The sequence below is a fragment of the Echinops telfairi genome, unplaced genomic scaffold, assembly GCF_000313985.2.
Source record: "Echinops telfairi isolate 266 unplaced genomic scaffold, ASM31398v2 ScPeMD7_18;HRSCAF=68, whole genome shotgun sequence".
Lineage (NCBI taxonomy): Eukaryota > Metazoa > Chordata > Mammalia > Afrosoricida > Tenrecidae > Echinops > Echinops telfairi.
Genome location: NW_022103915.1, coordinates 56659561 through 56682416, shown reverse-complemented (window position 1 = coordinate 56682416; position 22856 = coordinate 56659561). Strand labels below are relative to the sequence as shown.

Sequence of the window (22856 nt, the reverse complement as noted above, 5' to 3'; positions counted from 1 at the left end):
GAACAATTAAAATTAACTATGGATACTACTAGAAAATGTATTAATCAAAATAGTGACTTTGACAATAGGTGATATGAGCTTGGTCTTAAAATAGGTCACTGATGTCACCAAGCATGAAACCATTTTAACATTTATGCATACAGGATTTACTTCCAGTATATTAAAAGTGTATTTTTAAGTGTTTTTATTAATAAAAGACTAGGATTTGAAATTTTAACTAGGGGGAAAAAAAAACTTTAGCTAGGGCTACCAAGGTTAAACTGAAACTGTTTTTAAAAAATATATAAAATAAAAACAGTTAACACATGTAAAATAATCAACATCATTGATTTTTGTATTTCAAAAAAGGAAAAGGAAAACTAAAGAACAATATGCTATTTTTTCCCTAGCAGACTAGCAAAAATTAATAGGATAATAATCAAAAGTTAGTGGTGGTGTGATGCTCTCCACCACCACCCCTACCCCCACCCACATTAAATGCAAAATGCCAGTAACTTCATCTGCAACACTGCTGGGTGAATTAAAGTGCCAACCTTTAGGTCAGCAGTCAAGTGCAAACTGTATCACCCAGAGACCTTCAAAATAAAAGCACGGTACTTTAGTTTGTTTTCGGTTACATTTACAGTATTTTTTATAGTAGCCTGTTTATTGTTGGCTGCTGGCAAGTTAGCTTGATGCACAATGGATGACCACTGAGATCCAAAGAGTTTCCATTAGCTGATTTCCAAAGGTAGCTTGCCAGGCCTTTCTTCCTAATCCACAGTAGTCTGGACATTCCACTAAGGCCTATTCAGTACATAGCAACATGCAATTCTCCACTGACAGGCTGTAGTTGTACCAATGGATACATTGGGTGAATATTAAACCAAAATTCTACCACTGAAGTACATCCCCCCGCCCCCACTAGCCTACAATATCTTCTAATGTTCATATAGAATATCTTTTTAAAATATCAAGTGCTAACATTAGACTAGGGCATTAATGAGGATATAAAGTAGTTTTACAAACTTACTTCTGCCAAATCTTCAAAACAGCTGCCGGCCAATGGATGAGGACTACTTTCATCAGTCATTTCAACAGTGTCTTCAATCAAGCCTAAGAGTTTCACAGTCAATTCATGGATATCTGAAATGTTACTGAAAATCTTCTCAATATCCTAAAAATGAAAATAAAGGTTAAGACATGAGAAGTTGGAATTTTGCTTGAAATCTGTTAGGCATAGAAAGAACTCACACAATTCAGCAACAAAAAGACAAACAGCCTACTTTTTAAAAGGTACATATCCTCACACAAGATACGCAAATAACTAATAAGCACACACATACGCAAAATGTTCAACACTATTAGTCATTAAAGAAATTAAAAGTAAAACTGCAATGAGATGCCACTTCACCCTAACTGGAATGGTATTATAAAAAAAATTAAAATAACTATCAGGAAAATGTCTAGAAATTACAACCCTTGTACACTGCTGTAGGAAAGTAAAATGGGGCAGCCACTGTGGGAAAAGTTTAGGGGTTCCTCAAAATAATAAATACATGACCCACCAATTCCACTTCTAGATATACACCCAAAATAATTGAGAACAGGGACTCTGATACTCGTACACCAAGGTTTACCAAAGCACCATTACTCACAGCAGCCAAAAAGTGAAAACAACTCTAATGTCCATCAGCAGATGAATGCATTTTCAAAAGATTTTACGCACACATGCACACACGCACACAATGGACTACATTAAGCCATAAAGAGAAGTGAAGTTCAATCAGGATTGCACAATTCATTTTAAAGGCAAGTAAATCATGGATTGGGGTGGGGGGGGAGAGGCTGCTGTAAGACAGATGGGGTGCTGACTGAACAATTCCCCTTGATATGACTGAACAAATGAACTATCCGTCTGTATGATATATATATACCAATAAAGCTGTTGGGGAAAAAAGAAGTTCAGATACATGCTACAACATGGATCAAACTTGAAAAAGATACTTAATGAACCAAGTCAGACACAAAGGGACAAATACTATACAAAGAGGTACCCCCCAAAAAATGGAATCCCCCCCACCAGCTATATATTTAATTTTTTTTACAAAACAACCTTAACACCTTCAAAGTACTCTCCATTACACTTAATACATTTGTCAAATGTGAGATTCCATTCTCGGAAACATTTTTCTAACTCATCTGTTTGAATGGCTGACAGCACGTGCCTCCCTCGTTTTTTTTTCTTCACCTCTTCTAGTCATCAAATAGTTGTCCTTTCATATCCTTCATCATTCAAGGAAACAAAAAGAAGTCACACACAGCGAGGCCGGGCGAGTCAGGTATGTGGGGCAAGAGAGGCATGTTGTTTTTGCCAAAAAATGCCACACTGTGATGGCTGCGTGAGCAGATGCATTGTCGTGGTGGCAAAACTAGTCTCCTATCTGCCACAGATCAGGCCTTTTTTGTCACACACTGTTCTGCAATCTTTTCAGAACCTCTAAATAGAAAGCTTGATTAACAGTCTGACCTGGTGGAATGAACTCCATATGCACCATGAGTGAACATTTTCATCTGTTAGTTAATAGGCATCCACAACAAGGTTTGTCATCAATCGATACTTCAACTTTTTTGAAACAAGAAAACCACTGTACACTTGAATTTTTCCCATAACCCTTTCCTTGTAAGTTGTGTTCAACATCACAATAGTTTCTGTGGCATTTTCCCCCAGCAGGAAACAAAATTTCACAGGTGTACAACTGTTGCACACTGTTCTCTTAAATCGGCCATCACAAAAAAACTAGCTTAAAACAAAAAACAAGATTCAAGCAAAACTGCTTTTATGAAAAAATTTATTGTGACCAGAGAGAACCTTCCCAGGTGACATCACTGAGCACACTAGCTCAGTGAGTTGCTCAATGCTCGCCTAGTGGGGGAAATGTGTACTACAATGAATACTACCAGTGTAGTACTCCCCCCAGCTGAGTTTTCCGGTTTTGGGGAGTACCATCTTGTATGATTCCACTTATATGAAATAGTTATTAATAATAAGTAAAAACAAAGACAACAGTTTATTAGTGGCTACAAGGGAGTGGAGCAGTGGTTTTCAATCTTCCTGCAACCCTTTAATACAGTTCTTCCTATTATGGTGACCTCCCAACCATAAAATTATTTTCATTGCTACTTCATAACTGTAATTTTGCTACTGTCATGAATCGGGCAAGCCCTGTGAAAGGGTCATTCAACCTCCAAAGGGGTCATGACCCACAGGTTGAGAACCGCTGGACTAGAGGAAAGGGAGGAAGGGTGGAAATGGGAAGTTATTCTGTTATGGATATGAATATTCTGTTTGGGGTGATATGAACTTTTGGAAAATAGTGATGCTGGCTGTCTAAAGTGATACATGTAATTAATATAAATTATATGCTTCAAATGATTAAAGTGGCAAATATTTTGTCATACATATTCCAAGATTATTTTAATTGAGCATTAACATAAGCATTAAGAGTATATTTCCACCAATTTCATGCCAATATATTCTAAGACTTAAAGTAAATCATGAATTAGGTAGGGAATTAGAAATAGTAAAATATTGGAAAATATAGATTCTAAATAGTTTTCTCTAAGAATTCTTAAGTTTCATATTGTGACTGAAGGGCTCTTTAATAGGCCCCCACACTTATATGGCCTACCAACCCTTTTTGAGAAAAAAAATTACGCAGCGGCGTAATTTGTACTATAATCATGATAAAATTTATGTTATGTTTTTGCAGGCCCCATAGATTGTTGCAGTACCCCCTAGGGGGCGGTATCACCCACTTTGGGAAACACTGCTTTACATAAATAACAGCATTTTAGTGTTTTAAGACAGCATAAGATGCTAAACTTAATCAAGTTCTTGGAGAGATAGTTATTAACAAGAGCTGGGATCAGAATGAAGATCTGACTCCCAATCCCAGATAACAATCTGGTTGCACAATTTATAGTTAGCCTCCTGAATTTTGAGGTAGAATTAAAGATCTCAGTTAAGCTCTCACATATGAATTATATGTAGAAGCAGGTTCAAGTCCTCTGGAATACACAAATCATTTAACTACCTAGGTCAGGGGTATGGAAAGTATAGCCCATGGGCCATATAAGGTTCATGAAACTATGAGTGCCAGTAACATCACACACCTCCCCAAAGAGTAGTTCCTGCCATCACATTAGGGATGAGTTAATTAAATGTCTGACCAAACATACAAAGTTAATCTTTAACTTGGTAATTTTATATGGCTTGAGAATGATGTTATCCAAATGACCTTTGGCAAAAAAAAAAAAAAGGTTTCCCATCCCTGATCTAGGTTATAGTCAATTATTATTCACCCAACACTTTCTAACAGAAACATTGTGGGCTTTGGAGTATGAAAAACCTGTTTGTATCCTAGCTCCACCATTTGCTATGGATGCCCCTGGCTTATGACAATCATGACCTTAATGGATACTGTTTGTTGAGCACTTCTATTCTAGAAACTTGCTGTGTAACCTCATAACCATTTTAGGCACATTAATCATTCCAACAGAGCAGTTAAGTAATTTGTTTAGAGTCACACAGCAGGTATCCAATTAGCTACCTTAACAGAGTTTTTATGAAGACTAAATGAGAAAATATCTAAAAAATGGTCCTGACATATTAGGTCAACCAAAACTGTAAACATACAGACAGAAATGGGGTCTATAGAAGTACATTAAGATCAATCTCAGAAAGAAAAAAAAGATCAATCTCAAGTCCTTCAGTCCTTCATCCATTATTTGCTGAGCACTATGCTTTGATGTTAAATGGTCTACACCTAAATAGAAAAAAAAATAAAAGTCTTGTCTATATACCAAAGATATTAGATAGTGACAGAGAATAAAAGAGTTCTCTTTATCTCCCTCTAACTTTCAATATTATAACAGAAATCAGCATCAATCAGTGAAATGGAGTCAATAAAGATTACTTCCTGAGGAATGGAGCTAATGGGACACCGAAAAAGCAAAGACATTAGCTATTCGCTTTTTTTGTTGTTGTTGTTATTAGCATTTTAACATTTTTTTATCATACCATTGTACATAAAACCTAAAACTCAATTATAATTAGAGAAAAGAACCCAAATTCAACTTCAAGAGCTAGAATGTATGTGGTCAAACGATAACCACTTTGTGTCAACTTCTTCATAGTAACATAGAGATACTAATACTTGTCCTACCTACCTTATAGTCCATGGGTGGTGCAGATGATTAATGCACTTGGCTATTAACCGGATGCCTCAAAAGAAAGGCCTCGCAATCTACTTTTGAAAATTCCGCTATTAAAAGCTATGGGGCATAGTTCTACTCTTGACACACAATAAATGCCATTAGTGTGAATCAGTTCAATGATCTTACCTATCTCACAAGACTGAAGACACATTTTATAAAACAAAATTCTTACTACTTGTAGGTAGTATATCCAGTGGGAGTAAGTTATCAGTACTGTTAGACTAAGCATATATAAAAACAAAGTTGAAGAAGGCCAATTAAAACAGCTTGAACTGTCACTGACCCATTCTTCTTGAAAAGAAGGAGAAAAACTAAATCAGTTCCGAATCGGAATCACTGACTGACCCTCTGTGTCTGAACAACACTCTCATCACTCATATAATAGTGGGAAAGAAGTCAGGAGGTGGAAGATGGCGGAGTACTTAAAAAGTGAGGGACAGACACACAACTATCTACGGAAAAATAAATCCTGTGATAAAAGACAATCACTTAAAAAACTAAACAAACGGTCTGTCTAGAAGGACTGCTCAGAAGTGAGTTTGACCATTACAGAAGTAGAGCGACCCCCCCGGGTTCCCATCCTTCTACCCCACTCCTATTCCTCTTGCTATAGAAAGCAGTTCTGTTGTTGTTTTTGTGGCACTCTGCATAAACTTTTACTTTTTAAAGGTGTACTATTAAAATTTTAAATTATCATCTTAGAGTACTTACCACGAGATCAGGAAAAGTTAGCACTTCCTTCTTCGAACCGTGCATTGCTTTCATGCCCTCCAGTCACTGACTATAAATGTCGGATACTGCATAGCCGAAAATGTCATGACAGTGTATCTCCCTTTTAAAACTGTCTCACGCTGTCAGTACATTCCATTCATTTACGTCACATTTTAAAACTCATGTAAAAAGAATATTTGTTTTGTATAAGCATACAGTATAAGAAGTTACTATTTGTTATTTGAAGCAGCCATATCCATCTTTTGAGGGTATACAGAATTTCAAACCCCAAAAGGTACTTACAGAAGGTTTAAAGAGCTTTCTGTCAGAAAGGAAGGCTTCTCGAAAAACTTTTATGATCATATTGAGTTCCCGTAAATACTGTCTTTCTTCTGCAATTTCAGTTCTGACAAGGTCATAATAGTTTAATTCACCTGAAGAACTAGGTTCATCTTCACAGAGAGAAACTAAGCCTATATCATCCTGATCAAACATGTCCATCAAAACCTAAGAAATATAAATAAGCAATTATAAAAATTTCCTTACTTTTATAAATGTGTCTCAAGTACTTGAAATGAATACATTTTAGAAGAATGAGAGTTACTTATAAAACAGGCTAATTTGTAGGTAGGTGGTCACTTGGGTGAAGGGGATGATTAGATCCAACAAAAGGGAAAAGGTGGGAAGAACTCTGGGAAGAGGGTAAGTTACTGGAAGGTCTGATAAGTTGTGGAATTCAAAAATGACTAGTCTGTAAACCCTTCACCTTACAATAAAAAATTTTTAAAATACAGACTAATTTGTATATGAAAATTCAAAATAAGAGAAAAATGCAAGGCTAAAAGGGAAAATATTAAAATAAAAGTGAGTATGATAAAATATTTCTGAAATAAGATAAACCTGTTTGTGGAAAATGTGTGTGTATGTGTTTGTATGTATAACATATATACATGTGGAAAAGGCTATAACTTTGGAGAACAATAATCTAAGCCAAAAGCCCAGCTCCCCTACTGACTTACTTGTGACTACAGACAAGTTATTTACCTTTCTGAAACACAGATCTCTGGTGTGTAAAGCGTAACTGATGGAAGGATTTAATGTACTTAAGATACACACTACCAGCGTGCCTAGGACACACTGTAGATTCCGGTCCAGACCACCCACCGCAAGAGAGAAAATAAAACAATATAGAGTCACATCAATTTTTTTGTTGTTTCCCAGTGTGTACTAGTTATGTTTACACTATCCTGTAGTCTATTATCTGTACAATAAGTATCGTTATGGGGAAAAATGAAATATTGTGAGAATTACAAAAAATGTGACAGTCATGAAGTAAGCACATGGGAAAATGGCACCAACAGACTTGCTGGACACAAGATGGCCATAAAGTTTGTAAATGCAGTATCTGCAAAGTTCAATAAACCACGTATGCCAATAGTATGTCTGGGAAATAGTATGCATTCAACATGGTAATTCCTTATACCCTACTGCATGAAAGTTAAAAAGAGAAAAACACGTGATACTACTGTAGAGGCACAAGATAGATAGCTATGTGATGCTTTCAAATGAGCATTTACTATGCTGACAACCATTATCATGTTCATCTGTTAAAACCAGGCATCCCACATACTCTTACTGTAATGGCAATTTCTTTTTTTACATAATAGGAAAGACTGCTACTTTAAACTTAGGTCAACCTATACACGAGCATTAGTTATCAATCAAAAACAATAGGAAAAAAGTGACTGAATTTTAGAACTAATAAGTTAAAAAAAATTAGGCCTAGTTCATTGTATGGCCAAGACTTACTGAAAACTATTTCTTAGAATTCAGGAAAAAAGATAAATACAATTCCAAAAAGGAAGATCCATGAAATAAAACAACTTCAGAGAGATGAAAGAATTCTGACAACATAATAAGAGATTTAAAAAAAATAATAATAATAAGAGATAAAATTCATTCTTTGTGAAAAACACCAGAAAGATGCAACATGATCTTCTAAATAAGCAAACAAAAGAAGACACTTAAAGAAGGTAATAAAGCTGAACAAGAAATTAGCGGATAAAAATCTGTTTTAAAACAGACATGCTAAATAATTAAAATAATTAAAGAAATAATACATAAACCATACAAGTGTGTCTCTTCCCTATATTTTTAAGGTCAGCTTTATTTTCTCTACCTTCAGACTTCCTTTCACTGTCAAGCACATTACCAAAACCACCGTTACTGATGACTCCCTAATGTTAAGTATAATGGCTCGCTTTGTTTTCTCTAGTTTTTACAGCTGATTATGCTCTGCTTCTGAAAACTTTCCCTAGCATAGCCATCTGAGTCACCAGTCTGTCAGTGGAGCTTCCTTCTCTACCACTGGCCACCCTAGGGTTCTATGTCTGGGTTTCTGGTCTCACAATGCTGCAAGCCTTGTGTTCAAATGATGCAGGGGTGAAACAGGGAACATTATAGCCAATACAAGAAGCAGCCAGGAGGTTGTCACCAAAAAAAGAAGGGTCTTTTCAACACCAGTAAAATCCTCCCACACCTTGTGGATTTTTTTTTTCAAAGAAAGACTGGAATCAAGACTTCTACGTGAAATTTTTGGACTTAAAAGTATTAATAAAAGGTAAAATAATTAAAATTCAAGCAACAAATCTGGATAGCTTCTTCCTTTTCACTAGCAGGCCACCAATTTGAAATATCTGCTATACTTTCTCCTAGAGAGAGCTCATCCACTAGAATGACTTCCAATTACTATCTATGATAATGAATCCTAAAAGTTTATCTCTAAGCTCAGCATCTCTGAGGATTCAAACCAAGTCTCACCCAAGCCTGGTTAGATATCTTCCTATCTAAATAAACCTATCCATATATGCTCTACCCACTAATAACAGCATTACCTATTCAAGTAGTCTTTATACCTAAAAAGGTTGCCATTACCCTAAATTTATCACTTCCTCACTTTTTATACCAAATCAGTCATCATATCTAACTCAGAAATATTTCTAAACTAGGTCAATTCTAACCATCTTCTCACACTTTGTTTTAGATTATTAAGCAGTCGCCATTTTGACAAAGATATGCTACTTTTGTAATTTGATTCCTCTTGCCACTAGTATTTCCAATTCAGTCGGCCAAGTGATGTTTCTAAAAACCAGTTTGTTCTATACTATGTATTTCAAACCCTTCTCTACCTCACTGGCCACTCCATGCAACTGCTCTGGCCACTGAACAATGCCGCTCCTACTCCACAGTTCGTATGTACAGCCAGTGTTTTTCTTTCCTTCAATAGCAGACATTATAAAAATTACTAACATAATTACATATTAAAAATATGGCAGTGGAATTTATCTAGTCATTTTTTTAAATTGGGGGCTCTTACAGCTCTTATCACAATCCGTACATACATCAATTGTGTCAAACACATCTGTACATAAGTTGTCATTTAGTCACTATTAACCAAGTAAATTTAAGTTTCTTTTAACACTTACCTTATCTGCACACATTGACACTTTAATGTCCTGCTGGGATATTTCATAATGTCGGATATTAAAAACATAATTACCAGCCAGTTTCAAAATATCAGCTGATATATATTCTAGCACAGCCACAATATATAAGGAGACATGGTAGTCCACTTTGTATCCTAAAACTTCCTGTGAAAAAAGAAGCCATTTAATTCTAGACAGCACTGCCAAGTATCATTAAATACTTAAAAGTCTCTACTAATACTTTTACTTAGAAGGAATTTTCTATAAGTCAAATGTCTAAACTTATATGAGTACCCAAAGATATAAAATGAGCCCTTGATCCCAGAATGTGTGGGTTTATTTTTCTAAGAGACAGCTAATCTAGCCAGTCTTTTTTTTAAAGCCAATGTCTTTGACATGAAACAAAAATAGATAGTTTATTCTACTATAGAAATCTTTTGCTGTACTTCATCGAAGGCAACTTAGTACTTTATCCAAAACCCATTTAACAAGTATCTGCTACCTTAAAAGGAGTTTAACCAGTATTCCTTCATTACAGTTGCTTCAATTAAGGCAAAGATGTGTGTATGAGACAGGGTGTTCTTGAAATAGCTACAAAGGTATCTTTAAATACATATACACCAAACATAGATAAGACTAAAATAACACACTAAAAGTTATAGACTTTTCAAGTGTATATAATGGTATCTAGGATAAATATGGATTAATTTAAAGAGAGTTCTCATCTCATAATAGCTTTTTTAAGATGTATTTTCTTAATCAACCTAGAAAAGAATCTAGGTCAAATTAAATGGAATGCGTCAGCAGCAGTCATTGGAAGCTATCCCAATAATATATTATTACTATCATAGACTCTGAATATTATTTAATATACAATCTGGTTTTATCACAGTGTACTTATCTTTATTATATGTACACACTAAAATATATGCGTACTCATACAAACCTATATACACAAAAATAGACTACATTATATAAATACACCAATCAAAATCCAGTACCATAAAGTTGATTCTAACCTATAACAACCGTATAAGAGAGTTGAACAGCCCCAAAGAATTCCTAATCTTTGTGGGAGCAGACTACCTCATCTTTCTCTTGCAAAACAGGTAGTGAGTTTGTCAACCCTTCAGTTAGCAGTCAAGTGCTTTTCACCACTGCACAAGCAATACTACATAAAATATCCTTTGCTATAAAGCTGAGGAGCCCTGGTAGTGTACTGGGTTATACACTGCGGTGTTACCCCAAAGTCAGCAGTTCTAAATCACTAGCAATTCTGCAGGAGAAAGACGAGACTTTTTACTACCATAGAGATTTACAGTCCTAGAAACCCAAAGGAGCCATTTTACTCTGTCCTATTGAGTAGCTGTGCATCAGAATTGACTCAAGGGCAGTGAGTATCTATAAAGAACTTCCTCCACTGTTTCATTTTCTTATTACCTTCAATGAAGGATGGATTTTGTCCACAGGCAGCAAGAGAGGATTTCTTCGTTTACGTTTCTCTATGGCAGATTGTGCATCAGCAATAGCCCATTTATCAATTGGATGAGGAAAGGTCTTTTGAACACGTTCCTGTTCAGATCATAACAGTACCACTATAATATTAATTTTTGAAGAAGTGCTCATAAGTAGAAAATTCAACTTTATCACTAGCAGGTAATATTGTCATATTATGTTCTAATTCTGGTAGTAAATTAATTTTTGGTATAAAGAAACCCAGGATAATTAAGATTTTCCACATACTTCCTATGAGTATAGAGAAATATAAAGTGAAAGAAAGCTTTGAGAGTATGCACAATTAAGATGAGCCTCGGAAAAGGAAAACGTAATGATGTGTAGTAAAGGTTAAAGCTAACACGAACTAAAAAAAAAAAATTTTTTTTAATAAATAAAATTTTAAAAAGCTAACACGAACTAGTGTATTTTACAATAGGATTTTGCAGGTAAAAATGACTTACTTAGCAAAGTTGTTGACACATTATTAATAACTATTCAAATACTCTTGCTAATCTGCAATATTCAAATATAAAAATTGATAAGAACAGATATCATGTACCTTTAGAAGGATCAACTGGATGAAGAAACTCAGAATAATTTGAGAAAATGCATCTCTTGGTAAAAATAATCCAAGTCATTTAGCTATTGCAGGTAATCTAATCTTAAACATAATTTTAGGTTAGCATGAATAAGCAGAACTGATAACTTTTCCTAAGTAGATCACCCAACTTAGCGGGGTGCCTACTTTTATAATTATATTCTCAACTTGTAACATATTAGGATTGAAAATATTTTTTTTTGTATACTTACTGTTCAAATCTTACAGCATAAAACAAAGAAACAAGCCCAGAGGACCAATAATGAGAGTCATGATACCAGGCCGGGAAGAGGAAGGTAGGGGGACAAAGGAAAAACCAATCACAATGACTGACATACAATCCCCTCCCAGGGAGGACAGATGACAGAAAAGTGGGTGAAGGATGATAGCAGTTGATGTAAGACATGAAAAAATATATATAAATTATCAAGGGTTCATGAGTGAGGGAGATGAGCTGGGGAGGGAGTGAGCTGATACCAAGGGCTCAAATAGAAAGAAAATGTTATGAAAATTATGATAGCAGCATATGTACAAATGTGCTTGACACAATGGGTGGATCTATGGCTTGTGACAGAGCTGTAAGAGCCCCCAGTAAAATAAAAAACAACAACAAAGAAACAAATGTTTATAATTTGAAATTCAGGGTCTAAGTCAATCAATGCTCATGGAAGCAGCAGTTAAGATATTAAAAAATGTGTTGCAACAGGTAAATTTGCTGCACCAGATCTCTTTAGTGTTGAAAAGCAAGTATATTATTTGGAGGACTAAGGTGGCACTGACTCAAGCCATGGTATTTTCAACTGCCTCATATGCATGTGAAAGTTGGACATTGAATAAATAAGGAAGGACAAAGAAGAATCCATACATTTGATTTGTGGTGCTCATGGTGAAGAACATTGAAAGTACTATGGGATGCCATGGTAAAAGAACAAACAGAACTGTCTTGGAAGAAATACAGCCAGAGTGATTCTTAAAAGCAAGCATGGTGAGACTTTATCTTACATAATGTGAACACATTGTCATGAGAGACCAGTCCCTGGAAAAGGACATCACGCTTGGTAAAGTGGAGGGACAGCAAAAACGAGGAATGCCCTGAACAAGATGGACTGACACAGGGGCTGCACAATGGACTCAGGATAAGGACAACTGTGAGGAGGGCTCATGACTGGGTGTGTGTGTGTGTGTGTGTGTGTGTGTGTGTGTGTGTGTTTTAAAAGTTCCCTTTATTTATTTATTTTTCATTTGATTCTTTTTTTCTAATCGTTTTATTAGGGCCTCATACAACTCTTAATCACAATCCATACATACATCAATTGTGTAAACCACATTTGTACATTCATTGCCCTCATCATTCTCAAAACATTTCCTCTCCACTTAAGCCCCCCGGCATCAGGTCCTCATTTTTTCCCCTCCCTTCCCGCTCCCCCCTCCCTCATGAGCCCTTGATAATTTATAAATTATTATTTTGTCATATCTTGCCCTGTCCGACGTCTCCCTTCACCCACTTTTCGGTTGTCCATCCCCCAGGGAGGAGGTCACATATAGTTCCTTGTAACTGGTTCCCTCTTTCCAACCCACTCTCCCTCTACCCTCCCAGTATTGCCACTCACACCACTGGTCCTGAAGGGATCATCTGCCCTGGATTCCCTGTGTTTCCAGTTCCTATCTGTACCAGTGTACATCCTCTGGTCTAGCCAGATTTGTAAGGTAGAATTGGGAGCATGATAGTGGGTGGGGAGAGAGAGCATTTAGGAACTAGAGGAAAGTGGTATTTTTCATCGTTGCTACATCGCACCCTGACTGGCTCTTCTCCTCCCCAAGACCCCTCTGTAAGGGGATCTCCAGTGGCCTACAAATGGGCTTTGGGTCTCCTGGGCAGTGTGTTGTTATACAGAGTTTCTATGGGATCAGAACTGACTCGATGACACCTAACAACGACAAGAGTCCCTGACAATCTGAACAGTTTACTCCCTCCACATTAAGGTTTTCCTTTACACTGACATTGCTGCCTTACTATAGACATAATCCTCAAAAGAATGTATGTAATTTATGGGTGTATATACATTTGTTTATGTAATTTATATAAGTGGATATAGCTAAGTACCATAGTACAAAAAGAATTTAAAGAAACATTCTGACACATATTTCTTTATTTTTAATTAAATTATTTTATTAGGGGCTCTTACATTTCTTATCACAATCCATATTCATCCAGTGTGTCAAGCACATTTGCACATATGCTGAAAATCTAATATACTTCCATGTAACAGAGCCAAATAAATATTTAAGTATTAATTCACACATTATTTTAAATATATATGTATTTCTAATCAATGAGCAAATATCCTTTTAGGTTTACACTATCTTTTTATTGTGGTAATAAGTATATGCAGTGAAATGTACATACTTAAGGACACAATGTTATTAATTTTTTATAAATGCTTACTGTGGGAGGAGGTCAGACTGCAGTCTCACCCCACCACAGTGGTGGGCCTGCTCCCTGCTGCTGGAGAAAATAGCTTGCTTCTCCCTAAGACTTGCTACCATTAGTTTGGTTCCTGTAGGAGGAGTTCACGCCCTACTGGTAATGGTCTCTATCAGTTGAGCGAGGGAACAAGTCAAACAGGCTCTGTGACATCCTAAGTTAGGCTGCCATCCTGTATCTAGGATCTGCCCATCTTGCCACATGTATACTTCCAATCCCTCCTCTTCCTATTGCGTGTATGTCCCTAGACCACCCTCTCTCATTACTGTGTAACCTATAGTGCAACCCCTTCCTGTGACGTATGTCTTTACCTGTAATTAGTGGGCTTGCACACCCCCAAAAGGTATATAGGCCTGGGCTAGCAATAGAGCTCGCTCTCACTGGGCTCCTCCTCCTCCCTCCCTTGCTCCCTTTCCTGTCCTCCTTCCCTTCCCCCTCTCTCCACATGGACCACCAAGCGAGGCTGAGGTGAGCAATGCTACCATGCAATGTTTCTCTTCTATTGCTCGTGCTCTTGATGACTTTAATATAATATTTATGTATCTCAACCGCACAATTGTGCTTACTGAACCTGTGGGTAGTGGTGGGGGACTGCCCCCCCATACTTATACTACAGCTTACCTCCATGTAAGCACCATGCCAATCAAGACAGAGAACATTTCTATCACCTTGGAAAGTTTCTCTAATCCCCTTCCCAGTACCCACCACAGACAACCACCATCCTGATTCTATCCCACTGCTTCTAGCTGTTTCTGAACCTAACCAAAAATACTAAACTTACTGCCTTCGCGTTGATTCCAAAACAAAGTCACCCTATAGAACAGGGTGAATTGCCCCATGGGTTTCTGAGACTTTAACACTTTAAGGGAGCAGAAAGTCTCAACTTTTTTCTGAGGAGAGACTAGGGGTTTTAAACTGACCTTGAGGTTAGCAGTCAAACTCGTAACTACTAAGCCACTATGCTCCTTTTCTGAACTTAAGGGGACTCAAGCACAAAATATATACTCTTCTGTGCATGCATTTTTTTTCTTTATATAATGTCTATGAATTGTAATTATGTCATTAAACACTGTTTATTAATAGTTGGCAGGAGGGGGGAAGTCTATTACTTAATTGTGGTTGCCACTAGGGGTTTGTGACTCTCTACAAAACACTTCCTGGCCCACTTCAACCTGGTGCTCCAAGATGTGAATGCAACATATTGGCATGAAGCAGGGAACCAGTAGAGAGGTCTGAGATGCCCGTCCCAATCCCAACTGCCCCAATCCCAACTACGTGGACAGCCACCCCTCCCCCAAGAAGAATTTACTTCAGAGGACAGCACTGAAGCTACAGCTCAGGGACAGGGACATGTCTGATCAGAGCACACGGGAACAAATGAAGGGGGAGGAAGAGAGAGTGGAGCACATACTGGCCTACCAATCCTTGAAGATGATATCCCTGCTCAGAGGAGCCAAAGCACAGAGAGGACCATATAGCTGGTGCCACTAACACACACGACATCCCTCACTGACCCATAGCCCTAAAGGGGACAACACTGGAGACACAGTGTGGGAATTGCACCCAATCTGACCCCACCACACCGAGGCAAAACACTAAGGGTGTGCAGAACAGCAAGGGGAGCAGAGCAAGGAAGTCCCGAGGGAGTACAAAAAATAGACTTTGGGGTCAGGGCATGGCACCCCATCAGACCTGACCAGCAAACACTCCTAAAGGTCAACAAACAGACCTTTAACTATTTACAGACCTTTTTTTGTCATTGGTTTTTTGTTGTTGTTTTTGGTGCTTTGTTGAACTCTATCTAGATAAGATAGGCAGGATATATAATCTGGAGGAAAAAAAACCACGGGATTGATAGTTGGGGGTGGTGGGGAGGACATGAGAGAGAGGGAGGTGAGGGAAAGGAAGTGGTGTTAACCAACCCACGGACAAGGGAACAACAAGGAATCTAAAATCAGTGGCAAGGAGGGTGTAAGAGGCTTGGTAAGGCTTGATCAGGGGTAATGTAACTGAGATGAATTACTGAAACTCAAATGAAAAGTGGGTGAAGAGAGACATTGGACAGTGTAAGACATGACAAAATAATAATTGATAAATTATCAAGGTTTCATAAGGTGGGGGGGGCGGGAAGTGAGGGGGAAAATTAGAAACTGATACCAAGGGCTCAAGTGTAAAGCAAATGTTTTGAGAATTATGATGGCAACAAATGTACAAGTGTGCTTGACACAATGGATGTATGTATGGATTGTGATTAAGAGTTGTACGAGCCCCCAATAAAATGCTTTAAAAAAATGGCAACCTATGTACAAATATGCTTGATACAATTGATGTATGAATTGTTATAAGATCCCTCAATAAAATTATCTTTTAATTTAAAAAAAACAAACAAACATTGCCTGGCCCATGTACATCTATAAATATATTTATATATAATAATAGGGAAATAGATCTATGAACATATATTTATATGTTCAGCATAAAAATAGCAGGCAGACATTGGGCCTCTACTCAAGTACTCCCTCAACGCAAGAACATTTTGTTTTAATAGCCTGGCATTCCGTGATGCTCACCTTCCCAAAGAGGATCACTGAAGACAAAATGGGTGCATAAGCATATATGGTGAAGAAACCTGAAGGTGCCCAGCTATCAAAAGATTTAGCATCTGGCTGTTAAAGGTTTGAAGATAAACAAGCGGTCATGTAGCTCAGAAGCAACAAAGTCCACATGGAAGAAGTACACCAGCCTGTGCGATCACTAGGTGTCGATGGGATCAGCTATCAGGCATCAAAGCTCTAAAACAGAAAATCTTATCAATGTGAATGAGGGGAGTGCAGAATGGAGACCCAAAGTCAATCTGTATTCAATTGGACATCCCCTTACAGAAGGGTCACAAGGAAGAGATGAGCCAGTCAGTGTGCAATACAGCACCGATGAAACATACGACTTTCCTCTAGTTCTTAAATGCTTCCTCCCCCTACCCACTATCATGATCCCAATTCTACCTTACAAATATGGCTAAACCAGAGCATGTACATGGGTACAGATTAGAGCTGGAAACACATGGAATCCAGGAGCGATAAAACCCTCAGGAACAATAATGAGAACAGCGATACCAGGGGGAGAAAGGGGAACTGATCACAATGATCTACATATAACCCCGTCCCTGAGGCATGGACAAGCGAAAAGTGGGTGAAGGGAGCTATCGGTCAGTGTAAGACATGAAAAAAATAACAATTTATAAATCAAGTGTTCAAAAGGGAGACAGAGTGAGTAAAAATGAGGAGTTGATAGCAAGGGCTCAAGTAGAAAGAAAAATGTTTTGAAAATGATGATGGCAACAAATGTACAAATGCGTTTGACACGGTGGATATATGTATGGATTGTGATAAGAACTGTATGAGCCCCCAATAAAATGACTAAACAAAAACAACACTGCCTGGCCCTGGCTACGTGTGAGCCCATTGTTACAGCTACTGTGTGAATCCATCTCACTGAGGGTCCTCTTCTTTATGAATATACCCTAAGTTGGCCACTCATTGTTTTGTCAACGAAAACTTGTATTGTTTCTAATTTGGGGCTATTAAAAACACGGTTAACACGTGTAAACCTTTTTGTTATCATTTATTCTCATTTCTCTTGTGTTAAATGATCAGAATTTCTGGGTCATGAATCAGAATCAACTCGATAGGAGTTTGAGGGTCCTCTAGTTAGGAGTCATACCTGACCTAGGTACTCAAGAGGGCCCTGAACCAATAGTAACCTTTTCTAATCTGTAATTGTGTGAGTATCCCAATGGTCTGTCCATCTCTTTTCTGTAGTCTGGCCTGCAACTGTTATGAACTGATCTGTTGCCATTCATGATTTTGTGAGTTTCCTTTGTGTTCCATGCCCTATTCAAAGCCAGCCTTTGGATACCAGTACGGCCTTGTGCTGAGACATTCCCTCATCTGGCTGATTGGTCTTTGTTCTATTTATGACTAAACAAACAAGTCACTATAAAATACACTTAAATCTGTGGACTCTTTTATTCCTAGAGAAACACAAAAATTCATTTGTATAATGTTTCAGTGTCTTTTTGAAATATCAAAGTTTTTACCTCCACATCTTGAACAGTCCTTGGTTGGGCCATGCATAATTTATTAAGCAGTTGAAAAATTAGGTCTTCAATGTAGTAGAGAGACTCTTCATTAGCTGAAAGATTAGGATGTACTTGCTCCTGAACCTTAAAAAACAAAAGAAACGTTAATGTATTGACAAAATAATATACAGACATAGAGTATAAAACTGGAAAATAAAAATGAGAATTGTTGGTCTCTGTAAATATTTTTTTAACCAATATAGCAATGGTCCTTAAACTTTTTTGGACCTCATAATATAATTTAATGATTTCCTTGAAACCACCAACCACCAAAACACATAAAATTTTCTCTATACCATCAGGGAAATCATGGATGCCCTCAAGTCACCTACTAGATCCAGTAGGAATATGACGCTCCATCTTGAATCCCAGCAACACAGATTGGTGCTGCTAGGATCTATTAAGTCAGTTCTCACTCATAATGACTAAGGTGACCAGATGTTCCGCTTTTGGCAAGACAGTCCCAATTTTTTACAATTTGTCCCACGGCATTTTTTAAAAGTCCCGATTTTTGGAAAGAATGCACAACAAGTTGGGTATACGGTTTTCGACTGCCATGTGGCTATTTCACCAGGATATGAGTTTTATCAATGGTGTCCCACTTTACCAATGTTAAAATCTGGTCACCTTAATAATGACCCTTGTGTGTAACAGAACAAAATGTTGCTCCCTTGTCTTTTGCCTGTGGGAAACTGAGGACTGGGAAGAGAATGTATGTGGCCAAGTTCTCTACACTCATAATTAAGACTCTGGAAGGCCAATTTTGGTGGAGACAGGCCTTCACACTTATGAGGTATAGATGACTCCCAGTCACATTCTCCATACAAAAAACCATTCCCACAATCTCCCTCTACAATAGTGCCAATTTAAAGATACCTGTTGTAAGCACATGGCTGCTCACTATGCACTAAAGGCTATCTCTAAGAACAAATATGTTCAATTGTTCTCCCCGCTCAAAGGGCAGTCCCCTCACCTCTGTCTGCCGCCAATATTGGTCTTGGGTTACTCCCTCAGTGAGCTCAGGGACATCTAAAATTAAGGCACTGCTCACCCTGTTAAGTGTATGATTGCCAGGGCCTGCATGCCCTAGGACTACATAAGCCCGTTGGAGAGAGAATATATTCGCTCTCTTTCTCCTGATCCTGACTCCTGGAAAGGTGAGCCCTTGCACGCTGTCTGTTATTTACTTTCCGTCAATTGCACAGCCGCTCCTCAGGACCCTTTCCGTCACGAGACTACACCTCACATGTGCTATCCTCATAATCACGGACACGTTTGAGTTCACTGTTGCAGCCACTGTGTCAATCCATCTCACTGAGGGTCTTTCTCTTTTTAATGAACCCCTAATTTTACCAAACATGATGACCTTCTCCAGAGATCGATTCCTTCTGATAACATGTCCAAAGTACATGAGATAATGTCTCCCCATCCTTCCTCCTAAGGAGCATTCGGCTGTACTTCTTCCAAAGTAGATTTGTTTGTTCTTCTGGCAGTTCATGATAATATTTTCCCCCAACACCATAATTCAAATGCATCAATTCTTTTTCTTTATTCATTGCCCAACTTTTTTTTTCTTTTTTTCGTTTCTTTCTTTCTTTCTTTCTTTTTTTTTAACATTTTATTAAGGGCTCATACAACTGTTATCCCAATCCATACACACATCAATTGTGTAAAGCGCATTTGTACATTGTTTCTCAAAACATTTTCTCTCCACTTAAACCCCCGACATTAGGTCCTCATTTATCCCCTCCCTCCCCCCTCCCTCATGAGCCCTTGCTAGTTTATAAATGGGTATTTTGTCATATCTTGCCCTGTCCGACGTCTCCCTTCACCCACTTTTTGGTTGTCTGTCCCCCAGGGAGGAGGTCACACACAGTTCCATGTAATCGGTTCCCTCTTTCCTACCCATTCTCCCTTCACCCTCCCTGTTTTGCCACTCACACCACTGGTCCTATAGGGCTCATCTGTCCTGGATTCCCTGTATTTTCAGTTCCTATCTGTACCAGTGTACCTCCTCGGGTCTAGCCAGACTTGCAAGATAGAATTTGAGTCATGGTAGTGGGAGCGGAGAGGAAACATTTAGGAACTAGAGGAAAGTTGTATTTCTCATCATTGTTACATCGCACCCTGGCTGGCTCATCTCCTCCCCAAGACCCCTCTGCAAGGGGATCTCCAGTGTCATTGCCCAATTTTTGCATGCATATGAGGTGATTGAAAATACTATGGCTTGGACCAGGCACACCTTAGTCCTTAAAATGACATCTTTGCCTTTTAATACTTTGAGTCTTCTGCATTATGCTGCACATTTGCCCAATGTAACATGTCATTTGATTTCTTAACTGCTAAATGAAGAGGACTTGAAAAACATACAGTCTTACGGATCGATCACACCAAGTTAAACAAAATCTTCATAACTACTGCCAATAGACAACATCATGACAAATGGAGAAAAGATTGGCCCTACCAAAGATTTCATTTTCCTTGGATTCACAATCAATACTCACAGAAGCAGCAATAGAGATGCCTCTGAAAAAAACAAACAAATTGCTGTTGGGTTCAACTCATGGAGTCTCCCATGTGTGTCAGAGTAGAACTGTGCTTTATTGGGGTTTTTTTTTGTTTTTTTTTCCTATTGGATTTTCAATTATCTGGGCAACACTTGAACCTCATATTTTTTGGTTAGTAATCAAGTGCATTTGTATCACCCAGGGAGCCCACTAAACTAGTATATATATAAATCAAAAAAGGAAATAAAAGAAGACAAAAGGCAAAATGAATACGCAGGATGAAGTGAAGGGAAACGAGAAGAATACAGATACACAATGGGTATAAAGGTTACTGGGCTAGGTCAGAAAAAATTGATTAGTATCAGAAAATCTTAACACCAGAAGAGGATATTTAGATAAATAGTAGAGTTTGAACTTGAATTAAGAAATATGAGAATTTGAAACATGGCAGATGATGTGGACCAGCAACAAACGACCAACACAGTAGAGGAGCCTCTGGATCTCATTAGGCTCAGCCTGGATGAACACATTTATGTGAAAATGCGAAATGACAGAGAGCTTCGAGGAAGACTGCATGCTTATGATCAGCATTTAAATATGATACTGGGAGATGTGGAAGAAACTGTGACTACTATAGAAATTGATGAAGAGACGTATGAAGAGATATATAAATCAACAAAAAGGAATATTCCAATGCTCTCTGTGCAGGGTGACGGTGTTGTGCTAGTTGCCCCTCCACCAAGAGTTGGCTGAAGCCAAGAATCTGTTCAGAGGAAAAAAGTGGAGTCTCTTGAATACAGGCTGTCTTCTGAAGAGAAACCTACGTAAACTTTGATACTCAGAAGTAACCAAGGATCCATCCTTTCCTGAAATAAGTTGGTTTGCCACTATAAACTAATTAACATTTAAAATTGTATCCCACCCTTCCACTAAATGTAATCACAATAATGGAGAGTTCTTTTAGCAAATAATTTTGGAATTTTTTTCTCTAAAATAAATGTTTCTCAAAAAAAAAATCATATCATTGTAAATGAGGGTGAGTGCAGAGTGGAGACCCAAAGCCCATCTGTAGGCAACTGGACACCCCCTTACTGAAGCATCGCGGGGAGGAGATGAGCCAGTCAGGTTGCAGGGTAGCAATGATGAAACATACAACTTTTCTCTACTTCTTAAATGCTTCCTCTCACCACTACCATGATACCAATTCTACCTTACAAATCTGGCTAGACCAGAGGATGTACATTGGTACAGACAGGAACTGGAAACACAGGGAATTCAGGACAGATAACCCTTTCAGAACCAGTGGTGAGAGTGGCTATACCTGGAGGGTGGAGGGAAGGTAGGGTTGTGCGGGGAGGTCAGATGCTGGCAGGCATCCTCCCTGAAATCAGTTGCCAAACTGCAGTGGGCCCCGCTCCCTGTTGTTAAAGACAATGGACATGCCTGCAGTCATCAATTTGGTTCCTGTAGGTGGAGTTCACACCCTACCAATAATGGTCTCTATCAGTTGAGCCAAGAACAGGTCAAGCCCACTCTGTGACATCCAAAGTCAAGCTGCCATCCTAAATCTAGGATCCTAAATCTAGGTCACATGTATACCCCAATCTGTCCTCTTCCTATTGTGTGTATGTCCCTAGACCACCCCCTCTCATTGCTGTATAACCTATAGTGCAAGCCCTTCCTGTGATGTATGTCTTTACCTGTAATTAGTGGGCTTGCACACCCCCAAAAGGTATATAGGACTGGGTTAGCAATAGAGGTCTCTCTCGCTGGTCTCTCCCTCCCTGGCCTCTTCCCCTTCTCCCCTCCCGCCCTCTGTTCCCTTTCCCCTTGTCCTCCTTCCCTTCCCCCTCTCTCCACGTGGACCACCAAGCGGGGCTGAGGTGAGCAATGCTACCATATAATGTGTCTCTTCTATCGCTCATGCTCTCGATGACTTTAATATAATATTTATATATCTCAACCGTACAATTGTGATTACTGAACCCTGGGTAGTGGTGGGGGGCCAGTCCCCACCACACTTTATACTACATAGGGTAGAAAGGGGGAACCGATTACAAGGACCTACAATATAACCTCTTCCCTGGGGGGTGCACAACAGAAAAGTGGGTGAAGGGAGATGTCGGACAGTGTAAGATATGATAAAATAATAATAATTTATAAATTATCAAGGGTT

The 22856-nt window shown here is 38.3% G+C and overlaps 2 protein-coding genes across 2 annotated transcripts in view; one reads left to right on the top strand and one right to left on the bottom strand.

Annotated features, from left to right (window-relative positions):
- Positions 1–22856, bottom strand: part of SOS2 (SOS Ras/Rho guanine nucleotide exchange factor 2) — a 101754-nt gene that overhangs the window by 38564 nt on the left and 40334 nt on the right. Inside the window, exons 3-7 of the mRNA XM_004698575.2 lie at positions 18132–18257; positions 10896–11027; positions 9456–9620; positions 6274–6477; positions 1013–1156 (exon numbers count right to left, since the gene is read on the bottom strand). Of these exons, the coding sequence (XP_004698632.2) occupies positions 1013–1156; positions 6274–6477; positions 9456–9620; positions 10896–11027; positions 18132–18257 (771 nt within the window). The remainder of the gene's footprint in view (positions 1–1012; positions 1157–6273; positions 6478–9455; positions 9621–10895; positions 11028–18131; positions 18258–22856) is intronic.
- Positions 21125–21433, top strand: LOC101645794 (U6 snRNA-associated Sm-like protein LSm3). Its single transcript, XM_045288003.1, has one exon. It carries the CDS (start codon positions 21125–21127, stop codon positions 21431–21433), a length of 309 nt encoding a protein of 102 aa, XP_045143938.1.